This window comes from Nomascus leucogenys, chromosome 2 (assembly GCF_006542625.1).
Source record: "Nomascus leucogenys isolate Asia chromosome 2, Asia_NLE_v1, whole genome shotgun sequence".
Taxonomy (NCBI): Eukaryota; Metazoa; Chordata; class Mammalia; order Primates; family Hylobatidae; genus Nomascus; species Nomascus leucogenys.
In genome coordinates, this window is record NC_044382.1 from 87008125 (window position 1) to 87035874 (window position 27750).

Sequence of the window (27750 nt, forward strand, 5' to 3'; positions counted from 1 at the left end):
CGTAATAATGATCGCAAAAAACTGCTGCTGGCAACAAATAAATTCCTTTTCAAAATGTGGAATTAAATTAGACCTGGTACATTTAATTGGGAGATTTTTTAAATGAAAGTGATTTTTGATCCTCTATTGATTTTAAATGCTAATGCTGACATTAAAAATTTGGTGGTGGGGAGCAGAGGAGAAATGTACCTGTCTTTCTTCAATAAAGAATTACATGTGACCAAAAAAGGTAATAATTAAGATATGATCCACAAATATCTGTGCAGAATATTTTTAACCTTTCTACAATGGATTCTAATCACACAAAAGAAAAAATTACCAGAAAACATTCACAAAATACAGCCAATTTAAATACTGGGTAGACAAGTTAATGGTGCCTAAGTAAGTCTGAATCTCCCAACTCAAATCCAAAAACAAAAAAAGGACCAAAACCTATGCTTTAAGCCTAACTTCAAAACAGAGAATCTCTAAACCTCAAATTATATATAAGTAGAAATATAAACCCTAAATTCCAGATAACTATTTACATGCTTGTATCACAAAACTTTACAAAGACCTACAACAGTATAGAAAAAAAAACGCCTGGAACAAAGCAAGCAGAAGTTAATGGCAGGCCTAAAAGTAATCGAAAATCAACAACAGAAAGAGAAAGAACACAGTAATATGAAAATACTGGAAAAGATTCTTGGTAGATCAGAGCAGACTATAAGGGAAAGACTTGAAAGAGAGGATGATTCAATGAGGCAGTGTAGAAAGGGAAAGTTTCAGGGAGAAAATTAGCTTAAAAAAAAAAAAAAGTAAGGGGACAGCAGTCCTTTGGAAACTGTGAAATAACAGGAAAAAAGAAATAAGAGGGGCTGGGTGCAGTCGCTCACGCCTGTAATCCCAACACTTTGCAAGACCAAAGCAAGATCACTTGAGCTCAGGAGTTCATGACCAGCCTGGGCAACACAGTGGGACCCCATCTTTACAAAAAAATTTTTTTAATTAGCTGGGCATGGTGGTGTATGTCTATAGTCCCATTTACTCAGGAGGCTGGGACAGGAGGATTGCTTGTGCTGGGGAGGTCGAGGCTGCAGTGAGCCATGATCACACCACTGCACTCCAGCCCTGGGTGACAGATTAAGACCCTTCTTTTTTAGGCAGAAAAGAAAAGAAGAGAGAAAAATTTAGGCTGCTACAAAATATATCTCAAAATAATTTGAGGACATATACTGGTCCTATGCATGCACGTCCTCCCACCAAAAGGCCATCTACTAAGAAAACATACTTTGTAATTCTAACAGAGAGGGTACTCTTGTACTAGGAATCTTGCAAGCTACCTCAAAATCAAATCACCCATCTTGTCCAAAGAAATAAAAAGATGCAAGTAATCTGTAAGTACTAAAAACAGAAAATGAAAATCAAAACAATTCAACTGGCAAAAGTTACCGACAAAGAAATATAAATGATGAAGCAAAAGGAAACAACACAACACTTCAAAATGAATTAAATATCCTCAAAAGAAGCATTTGATAGGAAATATAAATATAAATTATAAATTTTTTAAAGTTATCATAAATTAACAAAAGAAATCAGGATTGATTGACACCAGGAAAGAAATCAAGAGAGCAAAAATAATCAGACATGAAGACTAAATTGCAAGGTGCCCTTCAAATAAAATTACTGAATGAAAATTTTAAAGCGGGTATTAAAGAAAGGTAGAAAAAGAACCAAAAGAATAAAAATGAGATAAAGAAAGAAGTAAAGAGGTTTAGAGACACAATGGTTGGAATGTAAAACAGGCAAAGAAGATCCAATGTGCATAAAATAGGAATCCCTGAAGAAGAAAAAAATTACAGAATATTTAAAATTATAATCTTAAAAAAAAACACTTTGCCAGAGATAACATAAATTCTGAATCTACATTTTGAAAGGACTCACTGAGTACCAAAGCAAAACAATTGACCCATATCAAGTAATCCTGAAGCACCTTGCAAAAGTACTATATTTCAAAGATAAAATCTTCAGGGCCAGCATCTTTCTTAATGCAAACACAATGTAAGCATTTCCTTTAGACTGAAACAAGGCAAGAATGCCCACAATCTCCACTACTATTGAACACAACTGTAGTGATGGCACTAAACAATATAATCAGACAAGAGAAATTAGAGTTCTAGGAATTGAAAAAGAGGAAGTAAAACATCTCTATTTGCAGATATGATTCATTCTCTTAAAAAAAAAAAATGAGAGAGAGAAAGACAGAGAGATATTTAGGCTGCTTGCTTCTGCCTCAGAGTTGGCGCTGTCATGGCCAGTCAGTCTCAGGGGATCCAGTAGCTGCTGCAGGTTGCTGAAAAGGGTGTCTGAGACCTGCAGTGAAAGAACCGGAGGGAGAAGCAGGCCAAAGCAGCAGTTCAAGGTGAAATTGAACAATATTGCCTGCAGAGGGAGAAAGGAGTTCAAGGCCAAGGAGGCTGCTGCCCTGCGATCCCAAGGCAGCTGCAGCACTAAAGTAGAGGAGACCCAGGAGAACAGAACCATCTGGAAGCAGTTTAGGCAGAAGAGGGGTGAAGTCTTGGCCTTTTTCTGCGATATCTGGTAGTCCATTCCTGCTAGTGGTTAGAACAACGAACACTAGTATAATTGTTTGGGCCAGTTTTAGTTACTTAATCAAAGAGGACAGAATTCAAGAACTTGTTACATGTTACTACTTGGTGTACTGATAATCATTTAAAAGTAAAGACTCTTTGTCATGCAAAAAAAAACCTAAGGAGGATGAATGAGAAAATTAACTCAAACAATAGAAGAATTGAGTAAAAAAGCAGAATATAAAATTTATCACTCAAAAAAAATCAATAGCTTTCTTACATACCAACATGAGTTCAAAGATATAAATAACTGAAGCAATTTTGATTTACCATACATTAAAAAAAAAAGATTAAAGACAAAAACAACTCTAAACAAATATTTAACTCTAATTATTAGGCCCCGTGCTACTGTATACCCCACAGAGGTATAGTGCTAGCAATTCTGAAGCAATAGTTTCTCTGCATTCTGGGACTCAGCAAAAATGTAAATAGATTGTGGAAATAGGAGCCCTGTTTCTTGTTTTTTTTTTTTTGTTTGTTTCTCTTTTTGTTCTTTTTGTAGAGACAAAGTTTCATCATGTTGCCCAGGATGGTCTCGAACTCTTGGGCTCAAGCAATCCATCCACCTTGGCCTCCCAAAGTGCTAGGATTACAGGCATGAACCACGGTGCCTGGCCAGAGCCACATTTCTTAATGTTGAATAGGCAGTTACAAATATAAAAAGGAAAGGGGCTAGAAGGAACTCTGTGCTATACCACCAGAATTACAGGTGTCAGTAAAAAACTTTGTTTTTTACTATAGACAGAAAAAGAAATATGGGCCGGGCGCGGTGGCTCACTCTTGTAATCCCAGCACTTTGGGAGGCCGAGGCGGGCAGATCACGAGGTCAGGAGATCGAGACCACGGTGAAACCCCGTCTCTACTAAAAATACAAAAAAAATAGCTGGGCGTGGTGGCGGGCGCCTGTAGTCCCAGCTACTCGGAGAGGCTGAGGCAGAAGAATGGCGTGAACCCGGGAGGCGGAGCTTGCAGTGAGCCGAGATTGCACCACTGCACTCCAGCCTGGGCGACAGAGCGAGACTCCGACTCAAAAAAAAAAAAAAAAAAAAAAAAAGAAATATGTATTCTTAATTTTTAAAAAATAAACATACAGTATATAACACTTTAGGAAAAATGAGTGCCTCACAAAGGGTGGGCCACCAAAGCCCCCAAAGAATCTACCTATGAACACTGAGCATGAAACCACTGCAGGGGCGTGAGGGAAACATTAAAAACAATACCACACACTTAATTACTGTCACCAAGAATGTAACAAATTAATTCAACAGTCATTCAACAAATATTAAATAACTGTGATGAACAAGTATTCAATATTTTTTTCTTTCTGGTGTATTTTGGAAACAGACATTCCAATTTTACACAGATACTGTATTCTTTACTTCCTTTTTGAGTACTTATTTCTTATTTGGAATTTTTAATCACATCCCATGTGGTGTTAGGCACTGTGCTGAGGGTTTTATATACAATAGTTCTTTCTTTCAACACAAACAGCAAATTTATAAATTAGATATTATAAACCCTACAAATCTGGAGCCTAAAACTCATAAAGAATTGGCACATATACTATGTGGCAGATGCTCAGACATTAAGCCAGTTCTGATTCAAACGCTATTGTTTTTACCTATGATATGCTGTATCCTGTCTGGGAAGACATACACATATTTTACAGAAAGAGTTCATTCCCAGGCCATGCAAAGAATTTCTCTTAGTCTATAATGTAGCAGAAATGATGGTAAACCTCATTAAAATGACAGATCTGCTTCTTCTAGATCTTACTACTCTCCAAGGTACTTAGCCAATCTCTTGCACTTATAATAGAAAAAAACTAAGTATTTTTTTAAATTATTAAAATCAAGTTAACCATAATATTAATAATATTGACTTCATATCTGGCAGATAGCATGCCTGTCATACAGGAGACAAAAAGGAATCAAATTTCTTTTCTCTATCTTGATTTATAATCAATCTATATTTGGTTACCTCCTACGTTATACCAACTATGCATAGAAGAAATGCAATAATGATTTCTGGTACACTACAGACTAACAGAAATTTACTAAATGGTCTAGGAATGAAACTACAAGTATAATTCCATGTATAAGACAATATTTTCAAAAATATATAGTGAAAAAATCATGAAAAGAATTAAAATGTTCACTAGAACATATTCATTTAATCTAAGAAAAAGCAATAAAGGAGAAATAAGGAACAAAAAAGGCATGAAACATAAAAGCAAGTAAAATGACAGCTTAAAATCCAACTATATTAATAACAACATTAATTGTGAATGGATTAAACATTCCAACTAAAGGCACACATTGGCAGACTGGATAAAAAGACAAGAGCCAACTATATCCTGTCTATGGAAACATACCATAGATGCAAAAATATAAACAGGCTGAAAGTAAAAGGATGGAAAAAGATACATAATGGAAACAGCAACCATAAAAAAGCTAGAATAGTAGTATTTATAAAAGGCAAAACAGACATTAAAACAAAAAATGTTACTAGAGATGAAGAGGAACATTTTACAATGACAAAAGGAAGATTAAAAAAATTATAAACATACATGCACCAAACATCCAAGCTCCTAAATAGATGAAGCAAACACTGACAGAATTAAAGAGACTTTAATACCCTATTTTCAATAATGAATAGAACAAGTAGGCATAAGATCAGCAAAGTAGAAGATTTGAACAACACTAAAAAACAGATGTCTGATAAAACAAATATCTAAAGAACACTCCACTCAACAACAGCAGAATACACATTCTAATCAAATGTTTATTGAACATTATCCAGGATAGATCAAATGCCAAGCCATAAACCAACAGTTATAGCTACATGGGGCTAGTGCCTACTGTATTAGATAGCTGCTATGCATAGATAGTACACACTCCCTGATGATAGCATCCTAAGATGAGCTGGAATCCTTTTCCTAATCCTTTTCCTTTATATGTTTTGCAACATATAAAGTGGGTACAAAAGCCCCATCTAAGATACTAATACACTAGTAACTCACATCTCCCATGGGTCACCTCTGTTCCTTGATCTTACCATGTTAACCATTTAGCCACAGGTTAAAGATTTTTTTCCCAACTTGCCTTTTTTCAGATTCTGATGAAGAAACACATAACGATCTAAAACTCCAAATGCAGTCTTTCTCATAACATGAAAATTTTTGTTCTTTAAAAATAGGCCTGTGTGCCATTAATATTTATACCATTTTGAAATCAATAAATATAACTACATAAAATATATAATGGTAAATGATACCATGTAAATAAAGTACATTTTTACATCAAAGACATAAAAAGACATTACTTACTGTGCTTTTATCTTTCAGAAGTTTTTCAATTACTTCAATTAACATTTCCTTCTGCTCTGGATCAAGGCTAAAAAATACAAAAATAACATATTAATTTTTCCCTTTAATTCTAGCTTTACACGATGCTCACCAATTCAAGGATGTTGAGAAATTTTTAAAGAGGGAAAGGAGAGCAAGAATTGTAAGTTAGAAATAAAGAAAAAACAAATAAAATGGGATGGTTTTTCTCATGAATGTGTCCTAAGCTTTCCCTCTAATATTGTTCATATTAACTAAACCAGATATCAATGGTTTAGTTAAGATAGTACTGAAAGAACAAGTTCACTTCTAAAAGAGTTGGAAAACTTCAAGAAAGTAACTGTAAAGTAGATAAACCACAAACTCTTTTTTCAACTGGGAGGAAAAAAATAACTAGATAGCAGTCATTATTTTACTATGCATACATACTTGCCAAAAACAAATACAGAGAATTTCCAAATAAGAATTTTATATCATACTAGTTTACTGATAGAGACATGCATTATAAAATCTGCCAACTAAAACTAAGAAAAATAAGAGGTAGTAATAAGATTAAAACATTTGAGATAGAATACTAACAGACTATAAGCTCAAGGCAAGGAGAGGCAAGCATTGAGGCTGGAATATACTGGAGCCCAGTGATAGACGGACTTTTAAACCATTAGAGTGAGCATGGATCTTATCCCTTAAGTTTCTAAGGAGAAAAGGTGAGTGAGAAGCATGATAAAACTTTGTCTGGCAGTTAATGTAGGAATATGAGGTTTCACTTTTTACAAACATATACATTTATTACTAAGCATTATAATTATCTGGACAAACTTTTTAATTCTTTCAAATTTCAGCTTAAGTCTTCCTTCTCAAAGCAGTATTTCACTACCAATCCCATCTCATTACATCTTTACTTTCTGGTAACAAAATATGATCATCTCTGGTCCCTGTCGTATCAAAGACATTGCTAGTGTACCTTTGTATATACATATATATCAAGTGCTAATATCTTATTCACTATAGATTGCCTTTAATTATTTGGTATGTCTTTGATCTTCTTCCTCAAATACATGATATGCTACTCATAATTAAGTGCCACATCCTCTATTGTTTTCATACATCTAAACACACACAGCACAATACTGTGAATACAACACCAGAAACAGAAGAGAGTATCAAAAAGCTTGCAGAATAAATGATAGCTGAAAATAATACCAAATTGTTGTAGACAATTCTATTTGGACAGTAAATTTTCCACAGAGATCAGGGCATTGTATAATATTGCATAACATTTCTAAAATATCACACAGATATGGTATAGCACTATATTTCAAATCACTATACTTTTAAAAATTACTTAGTAAAATAGCTCTGGAAAAGAATTAGACAAGGAAAGGAGCAGCAGGAACAAAGATGGAAGACGGGAAAACACATATAAGTGAGTTGAGAGGATCACACACTGAAGATTCTACCCTAAACAGGAAAAAAAAAAATCTCAATTTTCTAATAATACAAGCATATGTGTACATGAGATAGACTATATAAGTGAGAATTCAAATTCTGATTATTCTTAAGTTATAAACTCTATAAATTATCACAGGCTCTAACAGCCTCACAAATAAAAACCTGCATAGGGTTTCTATAGCCAAAACAAAATTAAAGGTGTGTAAGGAACGTTTGCAGCAAAGGGAAATACCATCATACAGTCACTGGATTTACTTAGCATAAGAACAGCCTACCTAAAAGAGCGAATAAAATAAGCCTCTGTGGTCTATAACATTCCATGTAACATGAGAGATCTTTGGTATATTGTTAACAATGCACCTACCTGTATAATTTTTGTATTGCATGGGCTGCATTCTTCCTAACATATGGTGATAAGTCAGCAGAAGCTTCCTTAATAGCAAGCATCATGATAGGTACAATAATTGGCACTCTAATACTTGACAGAACTCTCAAAGCACTTGCACGAATTAGTTGGTTTGGATCCTAAAAATAGTGCAAAAATATTCACCAAAATTTCAACTTTACAATATTTTAAAGACATCTTTAAGACACAGTTAATACGTGCTTAAAGGGTGTAATATAACAATAGCAAAAGAAAGCTACTTAATTTAAAATGAACAATTATTATATGGGAATGGGAAAAAAAGACAGACATAAATAAATGTTTACTTCTTTAATAATGTTTTAAAGAAAAGTAATAGTTATAATTCTAGTTGGTCATTTATTATTAAATATGCTGGGTTTTTATACTTTCATAATAATAAAATGCTGCAGGTCATCAATTTCATGTTTAAAAATGTCTTATAACCCCCTTGGCACACTTTCAACAACTAGTATAATGATAAACAGCTCTTTGAAGCATGAAAATAATTATATTGAATATAAACAAACATACAGAAGCTGCAACATATACAGCAAGGTTTCAGTTGGTTGTATAAATTATTTTCTAAGTGTATTGAGTAGGCACTATAGGAGGCTTTTAACTCTTTCAAGACACTACTGTGCTATTTAGTGGATTATTGCTCCACTTCTTTAAATGACACACTTTCAACTCTGCAGAAACCTTGTAGCTATTTGCCTACTCACTCCATTATTTACCTTCAGAGCTCGCTGAAAAGTGCTTATGGACAAAAGTGCAAGATCCTGCTGTTCTTCAGCATATCGAACCAGGTAAACATACACCAACTTCTTGATCTGTTAAAAAAATAAATCATTTATTCATAGCCAGAGTGAAAATTTAAAACTCAGTATCTGCTATACCAAAATCCATGCTCAATTCTTCTCAAGTAAATAACTGAATCTGGTCACATCTTAGATTATAAAATGAAAATAATATTTTGTGGGATAATAAGTACAACAGAAAAAGCTTTTAAAGTAAGAATTTTAATAGTCCAGTCCAAAATAGCAATAGCCTATCAAAGTGCCCCTTCCTCTTGAAGGGAATAAAAAATCCCTGAGCAGATCTCATATAAGAATATTAACTAAATTGTAAAAATATTTTCAAAATGAGGGATAAAAATAAAAGAAAGAAGCCAGGCATGGTGTGCATGCTTGTAGTCCCAGCTACACAGGAGGCTGAGGCAGGAGGATCACTTGAGCCCAGGAGTTAGAGGCTATCCTGGGCAACACAGAGAGACCCTATCTCTTTAAAAAATAATAAGAGAAAGAATTTGGGCCCAGGCCACTAACTATATGTTATGGGAACTTGTTTCCTCATCTGTTAAAAGAGTCCAGAGCCCTAACTCTGATTTTTATGGTAATACATTTCAACATGCATTACATGACATTTTCAGACCAGTAAGAATAATGTGTGACTATTAATACCAATTTAACGTAATAAAAATTCAAAAAGATTGGATGTGTGTTCTAACAACAGTTTTTTTTGGTTTTCGATTTTTTTCTGAGACATGGTCTTGCTTTGTTGCACAGGGTGCAGTGCAATAGCACAATCAGGGCTCACTACAGCCTCAACCTCCTGGCCTCATGCCATCCTCCCACCTCAGCCTCTCCAGTAGCTGGAACTACAGGCATGCACCACCACACCCGGCTTTTTTTTAGTATTTTATAGAGACGGGGTCTTCTTATGTTGCCTACCCAGGCTGGTCTCAAACTCCTGGGCTTAACTGGTCCTCCCACCTCAGCCTCCCAAAGCACAGGGGTTACAGGCATGAGCCATTGTGCCCAGCCTTGAAAACAATTTTTAAAGGCAATTTAATCACTAAGTTTACAACAAAATTATGAACAGAAAAAAAATAAACAAAAACTAGAATTTGAGTTGAAATTTATCCGTTGCTTCCTTCTAGCACTATTTATAGCCTGTATCTACCTTCTCAAATATCTTCACATTCCTGATTACCCTTCTAAGACACCAGCACAGTATATACCTAAAAGTTATGTACTCAGCCAGGCACAGTGGCTCACGCCTGTAATCCCAGCACTTTGGGAGGCTGAGGCAGGCAGATTGCCTGAGTCCAGGAGTTCAGGACCAGCTTGGGCAACATGGTGAAATCCCATCTCTAGTAAAAAAAAAAAAAAAAAAAATTAGCCAGGCGTGGTGGCATGCACCTGTACTCCCAGCTACTTGGGAGGCTGAGATGGGAGAGTCACCTGAGCCTGGGAGGTCGAAACTGCAGTGAGGTGGGCTTGTGCCACTACACTCCAGCCTGGGCAACTGGAAAGAGACTCTGTCTCAAAAATTAAAAAAATTTAAAATTAAAAAAAAAAGTTATATACTCAAAGAACACAGGAAAATGAGGGGAAAAAGTTGGAGATAGCTGGAATTGGTGCTGGAAATATAAAAACAGTACTATACTGGATCATATTTCGAGTCATACTAACCAATCTGGACTACTTTAGAAACAACTGTCATGACCTTCCTTCCTTGTACCCTAATTTCTCGTGAAACGTAACAGCTTTAGGTTCCTCTACCATCCTGTTTGCTCCCTCCTAAACTCACTCCAATTTTTTTCAGCATGGCACTACAAACTACAAACAAAGTCTAAACATAACAAACTAGGTAAGAACTTGCTCCAGATGAGGTACTTCCACAGATATAACTAATTCTTGATTAAAACCATACATCTTTTCCAAATGTACCGCTGACCAAATCAAAATCAAACTGTCCTCATGGAATTTTTTAAAAATTATTTTAAATGAAAGGTGAAATCTTCCATTTATCCACAGAAATTGTCAACAATTTAGATTCAACGCATCTTGGCACCCTGTTAAGATAATTTGAGATGACAATTTTATAATCCAACCTATTTCTCAATTCATAAGTACAAATGAAAACTTAATGAGCAAACAAGCTGTACATCTTCATCATTGATAAAAATGTTAAACACAACCATTTTAAGTTGATATCAATCCATTCATCTATACTATATGGGCAGAGTTATAAATGAAATGAAAAAACTTTTTTCCAATTACTCTTCAATGTTGAATGGCTCCACAAAATCTTAAAAACAAAATCTAAAGCTCTTAACCTAGTACTCAATACAGTTTATAATCTGTTTGAAACCTCCTTTTCTAGTCAAACAGAAATAGTCCCCAAATATAATTTGCACTTTTTATCTCAATCTCCACTCAGGTTATCCCAAGTTATCCCGCTTCACCAAGTTCCACTTCCCCAAGTTCCACTTATTAAAATCTTCCACAAGAGCAAAAATTAAACAATAAAGAGTCCTAGTAGATAAACAGTAAACAAATGACAGTTCATCCATATAACACTATACTATTCAGCCACTATACAAAATTAAATAAATCTGTATGACATTGAAAATATGTCCTTGTGGCCAGGCGTGGTGGCTCACACCTGTAATCCCAGCACTTTGGGAGGCCAAGATGGGCAGATCACCTGAGGTCTGGCGTTGGAGACCAGCATGGCCAACATGGTGAAACTCCATCTCTACTAAAAATACAAAAAAATTAGCCAGGCATATTGGCCCATGCCTGTAATCCCAGCTACTGGGAAGGCTGAGGCAGGAGAATCGCTGGAACCCGGGAGGCAGAGGTTGCAGCAAGCCAAGATCGCGCCACTGCACTCCAGCCTGGGTGACAAAGCAAAACACCATCTGAAGAAAAGAAAATATGCCCTTGAAAAAGGTTTTTTGTTTGTTTTTTGTTTTTAAGACAGAGTCTCGCTCTGTCACCAAGGCTGGAGTGCAGTGGGGCGATCTCGGGACTTACTGCAACCTCTGCCACCCAGGTTCAAGTGATTCTCCTGCCTCAGCTTCCCAAGTAGCTGGGATTACAGGCATGCACCACCACGCCCAGCTAACTTTTGTATTCTTAGTAGAGATGGAGTTTCACCAAGTTGGCCAGGCCGGTCTTGAACTCCTGACCTCAGGTGATCCGCCCGCCTCGGCCTCCCAAAGTGCTGGGATTATAGGTGTGAGCCACCGCACCTGGCCTAAAATTTTTTAAAGGTGTAAAAGAGTATGCATTGTATGATCTCACTTCTGTATAAAAAAAAAAGATGCCCACATACTGTATTTTATGCAATCTAAGATAGACCACCAGTTGTAAAACATACCATTATGTTATGGACCACAAAGGAAAGAACCACAAACAAACAGAAAACACTACCCATCGTAATCACCACCAGTTGTTAAGTTAAATCCCAACTGCAGAAACTTTAAAATAGCAAACATATGTCTTAGAATGGACATAATATGGTAATAATAGCAAATCCTTATAGGTAGCATTAACTACATGTCAGACACTGTTCTAAATATCTTACTTAAATTAACTCATTTTATCCTCACAACTCAATAAACAAGTATTTATCCTTACTTTACAGATAAGAAAGTGAAACACAGACAGGGTAAGTAACTTGACTAAAGTACCATATCTATTAAATAGAAGAGCTAAGATTCAAGCCAAGTAAGCACAAAATTGAGAAATCTATACAATAAAATGTTAATAGTGACTATCTCTGTGTGATGGTATTAACCAGTGACTTTCACTCTTTACATCTTTCTGTATTATCTTATAAGGAATATTAATTATTTGGGGGTCAGATAAAACAATAAAGATAGTTCACGATAGGGGTGAATCTCATCTTTCCAGATGGCCTTCAAAACAAAATAATAGTGCTGTGATTCTTATAATACTTTAAATTCTTTAATTATAAAAAAATTTCAAATTGGTAATGTTTTTAAGTTCCCACATTCCTCGGAGTGACAGATTTTTCTGTAGCCTTGGCAACATGTAGCCACCAGAATTGTTTTAAACCTGTTCTACACAACAATAAAAAGGCACCTGAACGGACAAGTTTTCTCAAGTCAACCAATCTGTGACAGCCTCTTGCTTGTGAAAGCCAGTCAGGAACAATCGCACTCCCATACACCCACCTCTGAGTGCCAATCAATCAAGAGCAGTCTCACCCGCATGACCACACATCTACAGATGATATCAACCCACTTAGGACCCTGAAAGTCCATCAATCCCTGAAGACTGCCCTTCCCAATAATCCACAATAATATCAGCAATTTCTATGCCCAGAGAAGCTGTGCCTAAAAAGCATAGTTGTCCCTTGCTATAGCAAGCAATAAATTGTCTTATTTCAGATATCGTCCTTCAATACAACCTACTGAAAAGTTCCAAGACTAGTTCACTGAAGCCTCATATAGCCTTCATTTATGTTTTATTCTTTCTTTTTTTTTTTTAGACTGAGTCTTGTTCTGTCTCCCAGGCTGGAGTGCAGTGGCACGATCTCGGCTCACTGCAGCCTCTGCCTCCTGGGTTCAAATGATTTTCCTGCCTCGGCCTCCCGAGTAGCTGGGACCACAGGTGCACACCACCACGCCCAGCTAATTTTTGTATTTGTAGTAGAGACCGGGTTTTGCCATGCTGGCCAGACTGGTCATGAACTCCTGACCTCAAGTGATCCACCCGCCTTGGCCTCCCAAAATGCTGGGATTACTGGCGTGAGCCACCACACCCGGCCGCCTTCATCTATGTTTTTTAATTGCTAACACTACAATTATAAAATTCAGGAAATGTAACATCAGTGCAATCCTATTATCTAATAAATAATCCATATTTAGAATTTCTCAATAATATCCTATATTTATAGTATTTTTCCTGATCTGGGATCACACGTCGTATTTAAGTTTTCATGTGTCCTTGGTCTTCTTTCATCTGGAGAAGTTCCTCGGCCTTTGTTTTTCTTTTTTTTCTTTGTTTTTTTTTTTTTTTTTTTTTTTTTTTTTTTTTGAGACGGCGTTTTGCTCTTGTTGCCCAGGCTGGAGTGCAATGGCGTGATCTCAGCTCACCGCAACCTCCGCCTCCCGGGTTCAAGCGATTGTCCTGTCTCAGCCTCCAGAGTAGCTGGGATTACAAGCGCATGCCACCACACCCGGCTAATTTTTCTATTTTTAGTAGAGACAGGGTTTCATCATATTGTTCACACTGGTCTTGAACTCCTGACCTCAGGTGATCCTGACCTCGGACTCCCAAAGTGCTGGGATTACAGGCGTGAGCCACCGCGCCCAGCCCAGCCTTTCTTTTCTAAAAGTACCCTTGTCATTCTGGCTAGTATTAAAATTAATTATGAAATACATAATATGAAAGGAAAACTGCCTGCGACAGCTTTTATTCTTCACCTCAATCTGCTGTAACTTTCCAGCTAGAATTTAAATGTGTGAGGCCCTATATCTACATTATATTACTCGTTTAATTCTCATATCTATCCTAGGTACAATTATCTCCCTCTCAAAGATGAGGAAAGTAAGGCTCAGAGGTTCATATAACTTGCCCAAAGTCACAGAGCTAGCAAGTGCAGAATCAGGATGCAAACAGGGGCTGTTCCTAACTACCACATGTTGTGGCCTATGATGGCAGTCCACAGATATTTCTATTAAGGTACCCCTCACAAAAGAGGAGACAACTCTTCCCCTAAGAGCATCTGAAAACCTAATATAAATTAAACCATTTAAGAATAAAATGTCCTTAATAGAGGCTCTTACCTTTTAAGGCAGGAAAACATTTATATTTTATTTATAATATATACATTTATAAAAGAAGAATGCTTTAAATCACTGTTTTTTTAACCCCAATTGCACATCTTCTCATTTGAAAATGACATCATTGCAGTATTATTATTAAAAATCCAACAAAAAATTTCCAACTGTAGTAAATGGTAGTAATGACTTCATTCCATAGAACCCCATCTCTATTATCAATGTACTTTCCATCTATATTCACAATTAGACTCTTTACATTTTCTTGGTTTAAATTAGTGCTTCTCAACCTTCAGAATTTTTCAAACCCAAAATACACATATTTGTGAAACACTGTTCCTTTAAATGATCACTTGGAACCAAGTGATGTTACACAAGAATACAAATATAGGTATAAGATAGAAACCAAATGATTCAAACTATACTTAATGTTTCAGATTATATTTAAGTGTAAATATAAGTTTTTAAAATTCTTAGATCACAGTTTTAGAAGCACTTCTCTAACTATTTGAGGATAGATGACTTTTTCCTCGACTAGATTTAAAGTTCCTAAGAATACAGCAATGGTAGAAGGCAATTAACACGTGGTTGACTGATTAACAGCAGTCAATATATCAAATATATATCAATATATCAGCAGTTGATTGATTAACAACAATTTCAATATATCAAATCAACACATAATATGTATTTAACTAAGTAATTTATCCCATCTGCCTGGGAGTGAACATGAGGCTATTTAGTACAACAACCATTCCTTATTCATCTGTATATTGCAAGGACTTATCACATTGCTTGGCATATAGTAAAAGCTCAATATTTATCAGCTGGATCACATTCCAGACCAACCGTAGACTGAAAAAAATTGAGACATTTCCCATTAGAGTGCTACATCTAGGATCTAACTTCTCACACCAATGGGTATAATTCATTGACCAGCAAAGTCTAGAAAGACACCAACACACTATGAAGAAAACAACAGGTTTTGGAAAGACTGCCTCCAAAGCCTTTAACTTGTTAGTTTGGTTGTTTTTTTGGTGTATGTGGGTGTGTGGGGAGGGGTGTGTGTGTGTGTGTGTGTGTGTGTGTCAGTGGGTGGGGGTGGGGGTGGGGGTGTGTGTTTAAAGAGAGATAGGGTCTCATTCCGTTGCCCAGCTGGCCTCAAACTCCTGGGCTCAAGAGATCCTCCTGCCTCAGCCTCTCTGGTAATTGGGACTCTAGGTGCACACCAACACAGCTGGTTTGGTTTTTTAAAATACTCTTTTAAAATATTCTTTCTCTTTACTAATTATATTCAGATCTCACTCTACAGTTCTCTGGAAAGTTTTGAGAAAAAATGGGTCCAGTTCTCCCTCATCCCCTTACAATTTATTTCTCAGCAATACCTTTATTCACCAAGTACAGCCAGCTTTTAAAACTGGATTATGAACTCTCAAATATATCACAGAGTTTATATTGGCAACACTGAAACATTCAGAACCACAGCTGAGCTAGCAGGCATTGCTATAATTACTCACTATTGGAGAAGGATTTCTGTGACTGTTGTGGCAAAAAGCATAACAATATTAAATCACAGAAGGTTGCAAAACACTAAATTTGTTCTACTTCTGTTATAAGAATCAATCAATATTGACCACAAGAGGCCTATGCACTGACAGGCTGCAGGTGTGCAAAGAAAGCCTACCTTCCCTGAAACCATTCTGTGACCAGAAATGGGAGTAGTTAAAGCTCCGTGACTACATCATTCTCTGATCGGTTACTTTCATTCAATGTTATAACACTCCTTGCTGTAAAGCTAATCATAGCAGAGCCCCAGTAGGCTGGAAGAAGACAGACAGATCTGTTTAATTAGCTTATCAATACTAGTACATCAAACTTCATGAGTTATTGACTAAACCTTTGATTATTTTTGTACTATAACCACTGATTGCTTACTTGGTCACTTTTGGTATCATTTGACATTTAATGGTAGATGACGTACAGCTCACCTGTGTGTCTAAAGCAGCAGGTACTTGTAAAAATGAAATTTTGCACTTGAGAGGAGTGAAACATTCAATTTATGAACATAAGTTTTAAGAAACTTATGTCAGTTTTCCCAAAACATTAAAGGCTTAACCATGTTTCAAAAAAATAAAATAAACAAGGTATTTAAAGAACGAAAGAAATCCAAAACAAATAGACCAATAATTATGTTTACATTGACATTTTTGTAACAGAACATTAGGCAGCATAGCAGAATCTAATTGTAAAGGGAAAATATGAACAAATGGAAAAGTTCTCCTACTGAAAACTATTTGAATAGTAAAATAGTTCTGAAGGAACAATAATTAGTATGGAATTTTCTGTTTACAACAAGAACTAGAAGTCCTGAGGGAACTAGCTATTTTACCACCAATTTCTACCCATAACTAAAACATAAAAAAAAATATGCCAATACCAGGTACCTCCCAAAGGATGGCTAATACCAGACATTGATAAGGAGTCAATGATATTAAGAGAGAAAAGAAAGGAAGGAATCATCAAACAGGAAAGATGGCGCTGAATGGGCTAAGATGGGTTCTGAAGCCAAGCAACCTAGCTTTGGATTCTGACTGCCACACACTGGCTGTGTGACCTTGATCAGCTAATTTAACCTCTCTGCCATTTTGTCCTCATATATAAAATACAAGTAATGACAGAAACAGCCCCACAGGGTTATTTGTGAGGATAAAACGGAGTAGATCTATGCAAGGCACTAACAACCTAGGTCAGACAGGTTTTTTTAATGTTAGCAATTATTCCTATTGCTACTGAGAGACTCTATTCCTGATAACACTAAGACAAGCTTCACCTATGCCTCATAATTTTTCTAAGTTAAATGTTGATTTTTTTTCAGATATTTAGACTTTCATATGCCACAGGCCATAAAACTAATAAACATATCAAATTAGAAGCTCAGATAGCATGGCCATAAGGTGTCAAAGACAGAGTAGTTTAAAATTATCAATTCAGAATTATATATAACAAGCACATAGTGTTTAATAAATATCTACTAAATTAATCACAAGTAAAATTGATTTTACCCAAGAAATCTATAATCTACATAGATTTCTTCCATTAATTGGTGTTCTAGAAAGAAAGTATGGTTTATCAAGTCATTTAAATCCAGTATTAATTTAATCTAAATCATAAACTGGCCACAAGAATACAAGTGTTTTGATTTTGGCTTATCCAACTTAGTCTAATTGAGTTTATAATAACTATTTCATTTTGATAGAAAAATTCATCTATCTGAAATACAGAATGCACTTCCTATCTAATGAAAAAAATTAAGGGCTGGGCACAGTGGCTCACACCTATAATCCCCGCACTTCGGGAGGCCAAGGCAGGAGGATCACCTGAGCCCAAGAGTTCAACACCAGCCTGGGCAACATGGAGACCTCGTCTCTACAAAATATTTTTTAAATGAGCCAGGAGTAGTGGCACACACCTGTGGTCCCAGCTACTCAGAAGGTTGAGTCAGGAGGATCACTTGAGCCCAGGAAGTGAAGGCTACACTGTGTTGTGTTCATGCCACTACAGTCCCCTCCGCACACACACACACACAAAAAGCAAGAAGCATACTTTAAAATATTAAATTTTTTTTAAAAGTAGATTTAGGCTGAACACAGTGGCTCACACCCATAATCCCAGCACTTTGGGAGGCCAAGGTGGGCAGATCACTTGAGCTCAGGAGTTCCAGACCAGCATGGGCAACAGGACAAAACCCCGGCTCTACTAAAAATACAAAAAATAAATTAGATGGGCATGGTGACACAAGCCTGTAATCCCAGCTGCTCAGGAGGCTGAGGCAGGAGAATCGCTTGAACCTGGGAGGCAGAGGTTGTAGTCAGCCAAGATTGTGCCACTGCACTCCAACCTGGGCAACAGAGCGAGACCCTGTCTCCAAAAAAAAAAAGTAGGTTTGAAGTACCTATCCTTAAAATTCTATAATCCAGTGAGGCATCGATTAACAATGTTCTGAGAAATGCATCGTTGGACAATTTCATTGTTGTGCCAACACCACAGAGTGCAACTTACACAAACCTACATGGTATAGCCTACTACATATATCCTACACCTAGGATATATGATACAGACCAGGAGTCTACACACCTAGGATATATGATATAGCCCAGGGGTTGGAACCAGGCCACACAGCAGGCGGTGAGCAGTGGGCAAACAAGTGAAGCTTCATCTGTATTTACAGCTGCTCTTCATTGCTCGCATTACCCTGAGCTCTGCCTACTGTCAGATCAACAGCAGCATTAGATTCTCATGGGAGCACAAACCCTATTGTAAACTGCACACAAGAGGGATCTAGGCTGCGTGCTCCTTATGAGAATCTAATGCCTGATGATCTGTCACTGTCTCCCATCACACCCCAGATGGGACCATCTAGTTGTAAGAAAACAAGCTCAGGGCTCCCACTGATTCTACATTATGGTGAGTTATATAATTATTTCAATATATATTACAATGTAATAATAATAGAAATAAAGTGCACAATAAATGTAATGTTTTTGAATCATCCTGAAGCCATCCTACCCACCTAGGGTCCAGGGAAAAACTGTCTTCCACAATACTGGTCCCTAGTGCCAAAAAGGTTGGGGACTACTGATATAGCCTATTGCTCCTAGGCTACAAATCTGTACAGCATGTTACTATACTCAATACTGTAGATAACTATAACACAATGGTAGGTATTTGTGTATCTAAATATAGAAAAAGTACAGTAAAAATACAGTATTATAATCATATGGGACCACTGTCATATATGCCAAGAAATGCAAGTTGGAAAAAAACTAAAATGAAATTTTAAAATGTTTCTAGTTAATCCAAAAAAGGAATAGGAAGAATAGAAGACAAAAATAAAAGACAAAGAGAAAAGAAAAAGAATAATAGTAGACTCAAATTTAAGCAGATCAATAATTATATTAAGTATTAGCAAAATAGACACTCCAATTAAAAGGCAGAGATTGACACATGGAATGTAGGGAAACTGCAACTATATGCTGTCAACAACAGGTGCACACTACATACAGACAGACAAGCTGAAAGCAAATGAATAAAAATGATAAACAATAAAATGAAATGAGAAGGTTGGAGTGGCAATACTAATAACAAATCAAATATGCTTTAAGACAAAACATATTAACAAAAATAAAAGATTTTTTTTATAATAAAAAGTCAGTTCATCAGGAAAACCCAAAAAGAGTTATGCCTAATAGGAGTACTTTTAAAAATAAGCAAAAAATATTAAATTAAGGGGAAAAATAAAACATTCCAGAATCAGCCAGGCGCGACGGCTCATGCCTATAATCCAAGCACTTTGGGAGGACAAGGTTGGCAGATTGCTTGAGCCCGGGAGTTCAAAACCAGCCTGGGCAACATGGTAAAGCCCTGTCTCTGCTAAAAATACGAAAATTAACTGGACGTGGTGCCATGCACCTGTAGTCCCAGCTACTCAGGAGGCTGAGGAAGGAGGATCACCTAAACCCAAGAGGTCAAGGCTACAGTAAGCCACGACCATGCCACTGCACTGCAGCCTGGGAGACAGATGAGTCATCCTGTCTCAAAAAAATAAAAAGGCTGGGCACCATTGGTCACACCTGTAATCCTAGCACTTTGGGAGGCTGAGGCAGGTGGATTGCTTGAGCTCAGGAGTTGAAGACCAGCCTGGGCCACATGGCAAAACCCTGTCTCTACAAAAAAAAATATAAAACACTAGCCAAGCATGGTTGTATGTGCCTGTAGTCCCAGCTACTTGTGGGGCTGAGGTGGGAGGATCGCTTGAGCCCAGGAGGTTGAGGCTGCGGTGAGCCAAGATCACACCACTGCACTCCAGCCTGGGTGACGAAGTGAGACCCTGTCTCAAAAAAAAAATCAAAATCATGATTGGGAGATTTAAAATCCCTCTCTCACCAACACTATCAATCACATTTAGTTAAGTAATATTTAAAGAATATTAGCTCCAAAATGTTTTCTCTCTTTTTCTCTGGTTGGTTTTGCGGGTAAGAATACTTTGAATATTTAAAATCGTCACACAAAATAGAGACAACTTCACTACCAAAAGATGACCATACTATGCATGGAAAATAAAATCATAACTACGAAATTAGCGAACCTTCTGAAATCACACACCCATCCTCCTTATGCTCTCACACTTGCCCATGCAAGAATGCTTGTGCACTTTCTCTCTCTGTCACCATAACCATGTTCCCTGGATTAGAATGTTTCTGTTATTTGTTAATGAGCTTCGTCATCTGCCAATAAAATGGCAAACAAATGGTAGGAGTAACACATTTTTAATTTTATGGTGAGGGAAAGGCTTTAAATCTTTAAACTGAGAAAAATTTATCAATTAACTAGGCTTTTTCAATTAATTTATCAATTAACCAGGGTGCAGAGGAGAATGTAACCTTAATACTAGACTATATCAGTCTGGCTTACAGAAAATAGTATTTTACTGGGACATGTTCATTCAATAAATCCACATATATGTACTGACTGCTTAGTACATGTCATGAGTAGTCTGAGAAACTTGGGAAATATTCTTGGGCTCAGTCCTAGAAATCTCAAAAAGCCCCAAATCATCAAGGTCTGGATATACCCAACTAGGTCTTTTTCACTGGACATATGCTATCTTAAAATTAAGTCCCTGGAACAAAATTTAAACTAAACGGGCCTCTAGGAACAGGTGAAAACTCAACAACTTACCATCGTTCAATCAGGTGATTCAATCTGTTTTGCTTTTCGTATTATCTACCAAAAATCCAAAGCTAGGATTGTGTCTACTTTTTATTCGATCTTACCTACATTTAAAATTAAGGACATTTTAATCATAACAAAAACCTAGTGATACTTAAGTATCTTATGTTGCATTACACTACATGAAAAGTGTATGGTCCCATGAAAACAAAAGGAATCATAAAAATTATAATCAAAACAGTACCTCAATATTTTTACTGGCCACATTCTTCACAACAGCAGGAAACAGTTCAGATGCATTTTTCCCTTTTGCAATCATCTGAAGAGTAAACAAAACAGACAATATGGGAAATTCTATATATATTAAATATTTAGAAGATTATGTCAACAAATAAGCTATGTAATTAACAGCTGAACTCTTTTCGAATCATCTTACCTCAACTATCTACAGCAAATAACAAACACTCTCTTATGTATAGCAACATAAATACACAAATACATAGACACAATAAAGAAATATTTCGTAACAAGATATATATTTAAATATTTTAATAGTTTTCTCTGGCTAACTGGGTTGTAAGTAATTTTTTTTTTTTTTTAAGACAGATCCTGCTGTGTCGCCCAGGCTGGAGTGCAGTGGCTCAATCACAGCTCACTGCAGCCTCGATCTCCCAGGTTCAAGTGACCCCCCTCCTTAGCCTTCTGAGTAGCTGAGGCTACAGGCATGTGTCATCAGGCCTGGCTAATTTTCGAATTTTTTTTTTGTAGAGACAGGGTACCACTATGTTGCCCAGGCTGGGTAAAAGCTTTTTAAAAATATTTTTGCTATTGTCTATTTTCCAGGATCTGATATCAAAGATGTACTGCATTTGCAATGGGGGAGTTGAGGGAGGGATGACTGTTACTTTGAATCAAGTAATTATGTGACCCTTGGCTTTCTTTTCATAGGTTACCCTACTTCTGCAACCATTACTTTTCAAAGTTTCCTTCACTACACATTCTTCCTCTGCCCACTAAAGTTCTGCACACCACCATCTTTTCAGCCTACACTGTTCTACAATCTCTGAAACTCCTAAGATTTCATTCACCATTAGGACTAACTCTCACCTCTATATGTGAGCATAAATTCCCCAAAACTGTAGCCCAAATCCAGCCTGAGTTCCACATCTCTAACTTGACATCATTAGATGGCTCTCATCCCAAACTTGCTATGTCGAAAGCCAAACTCATCTTTCATGATAAAATAACATTCATGATAGAATTTCCTATTTCCACAGTTCTCCTAGACATCAAAAACCACAGAATTACCCTGGTCTCTTCTCACTTCTACACAGTAACTAGGTCCTGCTAATGCTTCTCGCAAAACTCATGTTAATCCCTTCCACTGCTATTATCCTAGCACAGGTCAGTATCACCTCACAGAGAACTTTTCAGTCTCCTCTTCCTATCCATAATGTACATCACTGACAGTTTAATATGCTTAAAACACTACTTTGCACATGTCAGCCCCCCTAAAAGATTTCAAAAGCCTCTGTCTAGAGTCCAAACGATTTTATGTAATATTCAGATATTCTCACAATGTACACTAACATCCCTTCTTAAGCTCTCTGACCTAAGGTTCTATTAAACTGACCTTACTCACTACTAGAACATTCTCTGGCTGTCCCACTATGCCTCTGCTTTCTAAGCATAAGCATGGCCCCAGCTTTCTAAGATCTACCTTTCTATCTAAAGCATCATCAAATTCTACTCCTTCTCCCTTGCTAGAGCCATCTCCTAACACCTGGCCCACTGTGTCATCCAATCCTAATTTCTTTTAGAATTTTTTTTTTTTTTTAAGACAGAATTTCACCCTGTCGCCCAGGCTGGAATGCAGTGGCACAATCTTGGCTCACTGCAACCTCTGCCTCCCAAGTTCAAGTGATTCTCCTGCCTCAGCCTCCCGAGTAGCGGGATTACAGGCACCTGATGACACCACTGGCTAATTTTTGTATTTTTAGTAGAGATGGGGTTTCACCATGTTGACCAGGCTAGCCTTGAACTCCTGACCTCAAGTGATCCACCCCCCTCGGCCTCCCAAAATGCTGGGATTACAGGCATAAGCCACCATGTGTGGCCTCCTCTAGAATATTTTAATCTACACTTATCATTTGGAATTTCCTGTGCAATATCTTACATTTCTATTTATTTTAGTTTTATATCTATCTGTATTCCCATTTTGTCTTTCTCATTCTCAGATTATAACTTTATGTCTTTTATAAGTCCAGCCTTTGGTAACCACAAAATAAAGTTCAAACTATAGGGTAATTTGGGGGAAAGGGATTCCTTATGAATTACACACCATATCTAACAAACTACCTTTAAAAAGGTATTAGCTTTATTAATTTACAACAAATGTTATATAAATAGCATGTGATATTTTAAGCATTATAATCCCCATTAGCAATTTCTTATACAGCCTTTCTATATGATAGCCTTAAAATACTCTTGAATACAAGCTAGTCTTTTTATATTCTATTTCCTTACCTGTGACATTCTTTTGATTTGAGTATTTTGTGAAACCTGCTGAGCATTATGGAGGGTTTACAAAATACTGAAGCTAAGACATCTTTCTATGATTTGTACACCTCTCTCCATTTTCTCATCTTTGAAATAAGAAAACAGAGGGATTAAATGTTCTGTAGGACCCCTGCCATTCATTCATTCATTCATTCGTTCATTCAATGATTACCTAAAGTCAGACATCCTGTCCTATGGTATCCTACTCCATGACTATCTAACTTTATTCCGCAGAATGTTATTCAAATGAGGAAGGAAAAAAAAACACCACAATCAAATTCACTCAACAAATATTTGGTGAGAGGATACTTTCTAGCAAGGACTATCCTAGGCCTTAGGGATCCAACCATAACCAATACAAAGTCCTTGCCCATGTGCTGCTTACCTTCTAATGGGGCAAGGGTCAATAAACAATAATAGTGAGGTGGCAATAGACTACTGTGGAGAAAAATAAAGCAGTATCGGGGGATGAGAAGTGCTGAGGTGGAAGTGGGAGTTGCTCTTTTAGATAAGCTGGTCAGAAAAGGCCTTCCTTTTGGCAGGGATGCAAAGGAAGAGAGGAAGGGACCCATGTGACTAGCTAGGGAAACAATGGTTTAGGCAAGGCATGTGCCAGGAATAGGAGGCCAGGAGAGCCAGACTGGAGTAAGTGAGGGGAAGAATGGTGAGAGATAAGGTCAGAAATGTATAAACCACTGTAAAACAAGTTGGCTTTTACTATGAGTGAAGCAGGAGACCAATGGACAGTTGTGGGCAAAGACATCATTAAATATTTAGCAATGACTCATGTTTTAAAAGGATCTTTCTGGCTGCGATGTGAAAAATAGACCAGAAGATATGATACCATAGAAAACAGAAGGCTACTGCAATTATGCAGAGGAAAGACAGTGAGCACAGTGAGAATGGGCTAGATTTGGGATTTATTCTGAAAATAGATTATATATGATATAAGAAAGAAGGGACATGAATTAAGAAGAACTACCGCTGGCACTTTGGGAGGCGGAGGCAGGCAGATTACTTGAGGCCAGGAGTTTGTGACCAGCCTGGCCAACATGGTGAAACCCTGTCTCTACTAAAAACACACACATACACACACAAACACAAAATTAGCCGGGCGTGGTGGCAGATGCCTGTAATCCCAGTTACTTGGGAGGCTGAGGCAGGAGAATCACTTGAACCTGAGAGCTGGAGGTTGCAGTGAGCCGAGATCACACCACTGCACTCCAGCCTGCGTGACAGAATTTGAGACTCCATCTCAAAAAAAAAAAGGAAGAAGGACTACAAATGACTAACTGGAGAAATGCCATTTACTATGATGAGAAAGACTAGAGAAGAAGCAGGTATTTGGGGAGATGAGCAATCCAGAGTTTGGTTTCAGATATGCTGAGAAGCCAGCTGAATATATGGGAGTAAAGGGTACAGAATACAGGAGACAACACTGGTTAGCAATATGCATTTGGAAAGGGATGAGATCACTACAGGAGGACATACAGACAGAGAAGTAGACTGAAGGACAAGACATAGTACAATACTAAAAGTAGAAATTGTGACCAGGCGCGGTGGCTCACGCCTGTCATCCCAGCACTTTGGGAGGCCGAGGAGGGTGGATCACAAGGTCAGGAGATCAAGACCATCCTGGCCAACATGGTGAAACCCCGTCTCTACTAAAAATACAAAAATTAGCTGGGTGTGGTGGTACGTGCCTATAATCCCAGCTACTCAGGAGGCTGAGGCACGAGAATCGCTTGAACCCAGGAGGCGGAGGTTATAGTGAGCCAAGATCGCACCACTGCACTCCAGCCTGGTGACACAGCAAGACTCTGTCTCAAAAAAAAAAAAAAAAGTAGAAATTGTGGAGTGTTGCAGACCAGCCTCAACACCACCCACAGGGTACCCGAAGTCCAGTGGCGACAAAGGATTGAGAAGAGACAAGTTAAGAGTAAAGGTCGTGAGCCAGGGGGCCAGTTGTACTTTTGGAGGCTGCAAAACACTCAGAGCTCTGGTCTCCACACTATTTATTGAGTACAATCACTTAGATCTGAGAAGCAGACGTTCAGAGAGAAACAGTGAAAGGGAGGCAATGCGTAATAGGCGTAATCTATAGCGATAGTGGTTTAAATGAATCTCCTTTGTGCTCAAACAGCCTATCTTTAACTTATCAGAGAGTAGCTAGTGGGAGCGGGCTTAACTAGGAGCCTGCACGTCTGTTCACATTCCAGTGTTTCAAAGCAGTGTCTTTCTCCTTGAACACAGTGTTTACAGATAAGAAAGCGGGTCTCCCTCTAAGCATGGGAACATGATGGCAATTAGGAGACTTTCCTCCTCAGAGGCCTCTTGTGGCTTCCACAACTTATTGTCCCATTTTTTTTTTTTTTTTTTTTTTTGAGACGGAGTCTCGCTCGGCCAGTTTATACAGGCACCCCACAAGCCCTTTTCCCAACATGGAGAAAGGAAGAAACCAGCAAAGAAGCTCTAAGACTCCTTGAAGCTCAGTTTGAAAGCGGGCAGTCCTTCTCAGTATTCCTCCTTATCCACTCAAATAACATACATCTCCCACCCTCTCTCCTTTCCGCTTTAGATAAAAACCCTGTTCCTGGTCCCCTTGTACTCTTTCACCCAGAACAAGGAACATAGGAATTGAGGGGAGCCACATTTGGGCCCTGAGGGAAAAGTAAGGTTCATAGGTGGAAAGCATAGGAAAATATGTCCTTTTTGATTTTATTTGGTTGAAGTTCCTGATATTTGAAAAAGCTGCAGTACCAGCAATTCTGCCCTTTGAAGGTGACTCTCTAGATAAAAGGTGAGAAAGGAAGACAAGTTTTCAGGTAAAAGGTGTGAGTCATGTTTAGGGAGCAGCTGGGCAAAAGTTGAGGAGATAACATAAGGTCATTTGTAGCTCTAAACTCTCCTAGGTTCTAACTATGCCCTCTGCTAAGCTCTTAGATAGTTTCTACCCAAGGTAGAGATGGAATTCCAGAGTCCCCCAAAGAACATTCACTGGTTGCAGGCATCTGATTAAAAGAGTGATCAGTTTCTGATACCTGTTCTCTAACTTTACACATTTGACTTTTATTTTCTTTCATTCTTCAACCTTTGGTGGCCTCAGCCCCAACATCAATGTTTTTACTTACAATGGGTATAGCCTAACAACACTGTATTTTGGGAAATTTGATTGATTTACTCTCCATCCAATCCTCTATGTTCATGAGGGAGATGGACATAATTTAATTTTTTCATAATGTCTTCGTCTAGTTTTCAGACCAGGATAGCACTGAACTCAAAAATTGAATTCAGAAGTATTTTCTCATATTCTATATTCTGGAAAAGCTTATGTAGAACTGAATGTTCCCTGTTGAAATATTTTTAATGAAAAATTCAATTACTTTATTAGATATAGGACTATTCAGACAATCTAGTTCTTGAGTAAACGTCATAGCTTATCTTTCAAGGACTTTGCTCATTTCAACAAAGTAGTCAAATTTATGGGGCTAACGATGCCTAAAATATTCCCTAATTATCCCTTAAATGTCAACAGCATCTTGCGTTTCTGATATTGATAATTTGTCCTCTGTTTTTTCTTGGTCACTCTGTCTACAGATATATCAATTTTATCTATCTTTTCCAAGGACTAGTTTTTCATTTCACTGATTTTAGTCTACTGTTTTTCTCTACTCAATTTTATTGATTTCTACTCTACCTTATTATTTCTTTCTTTAGTTTCAATTTGAGTTTAATTTGCTCTTCTATTTCTGCTCTGTTAAGGTAGATGCTCAGAGCACTGATTGGAAATATTTATTTTCAAACATAAGCTTTTATTACTATAAATTTCCTTGTAAGTACTGTCTTACCTAAATCCTCCAAACTTTAATATGTGGTTTTTCAATTTCATCCTCATTTCCTTGTGACTTTTACTTTGACTTTGCCTCATGGATCATGTCATCATTTCTAAATGTATAAGTTTGACGTATAATTTTCAACTATTTTTAAAAAATTTTGATCTCTTCCAATGACTGTGTTTAGTTTAATT

General features: G+C 37.3%; 1 protein-coding gene across 4 annotated transcripts in view; it reads right to left on the reverse strand.

Moving 5' to 3' along the window:
* Positions 1-27750, reverse strand: part of AP3B1 (adaptor related protein complex 3 subunit beta 1) — a 288518-nt gene that overhangs the window by 211348 nt on the left and 49420 nt on the right. For all 4 annotated transcript variants that reach the window (XR_004027066.1, XM_003261505.4, XM_030800425.1 and 1 more), the window contains exons 3-6: positions 21409-21483; positions 8569-8664; positions 7793-7953; positions 5959-6025 (exon numbers count right to left, since the gene is read on the reverse strand). Coding sequence is in view for 3 of the 4 variants with exons in the window: in XM_003261505.4 (XP_003261553.2) it covers positions 5959-6025; positions 7793-7953; positions 8569-8664; positions 21409-21483 (399 nt within the window). In the remaining variant the exon portion in view is untranslated. The remainder of the gene's footprint in view (positions 1-5958; positions 6026-7792; positions 7954-8568; positions 8665-21408; positions 21484-27750) is intronic.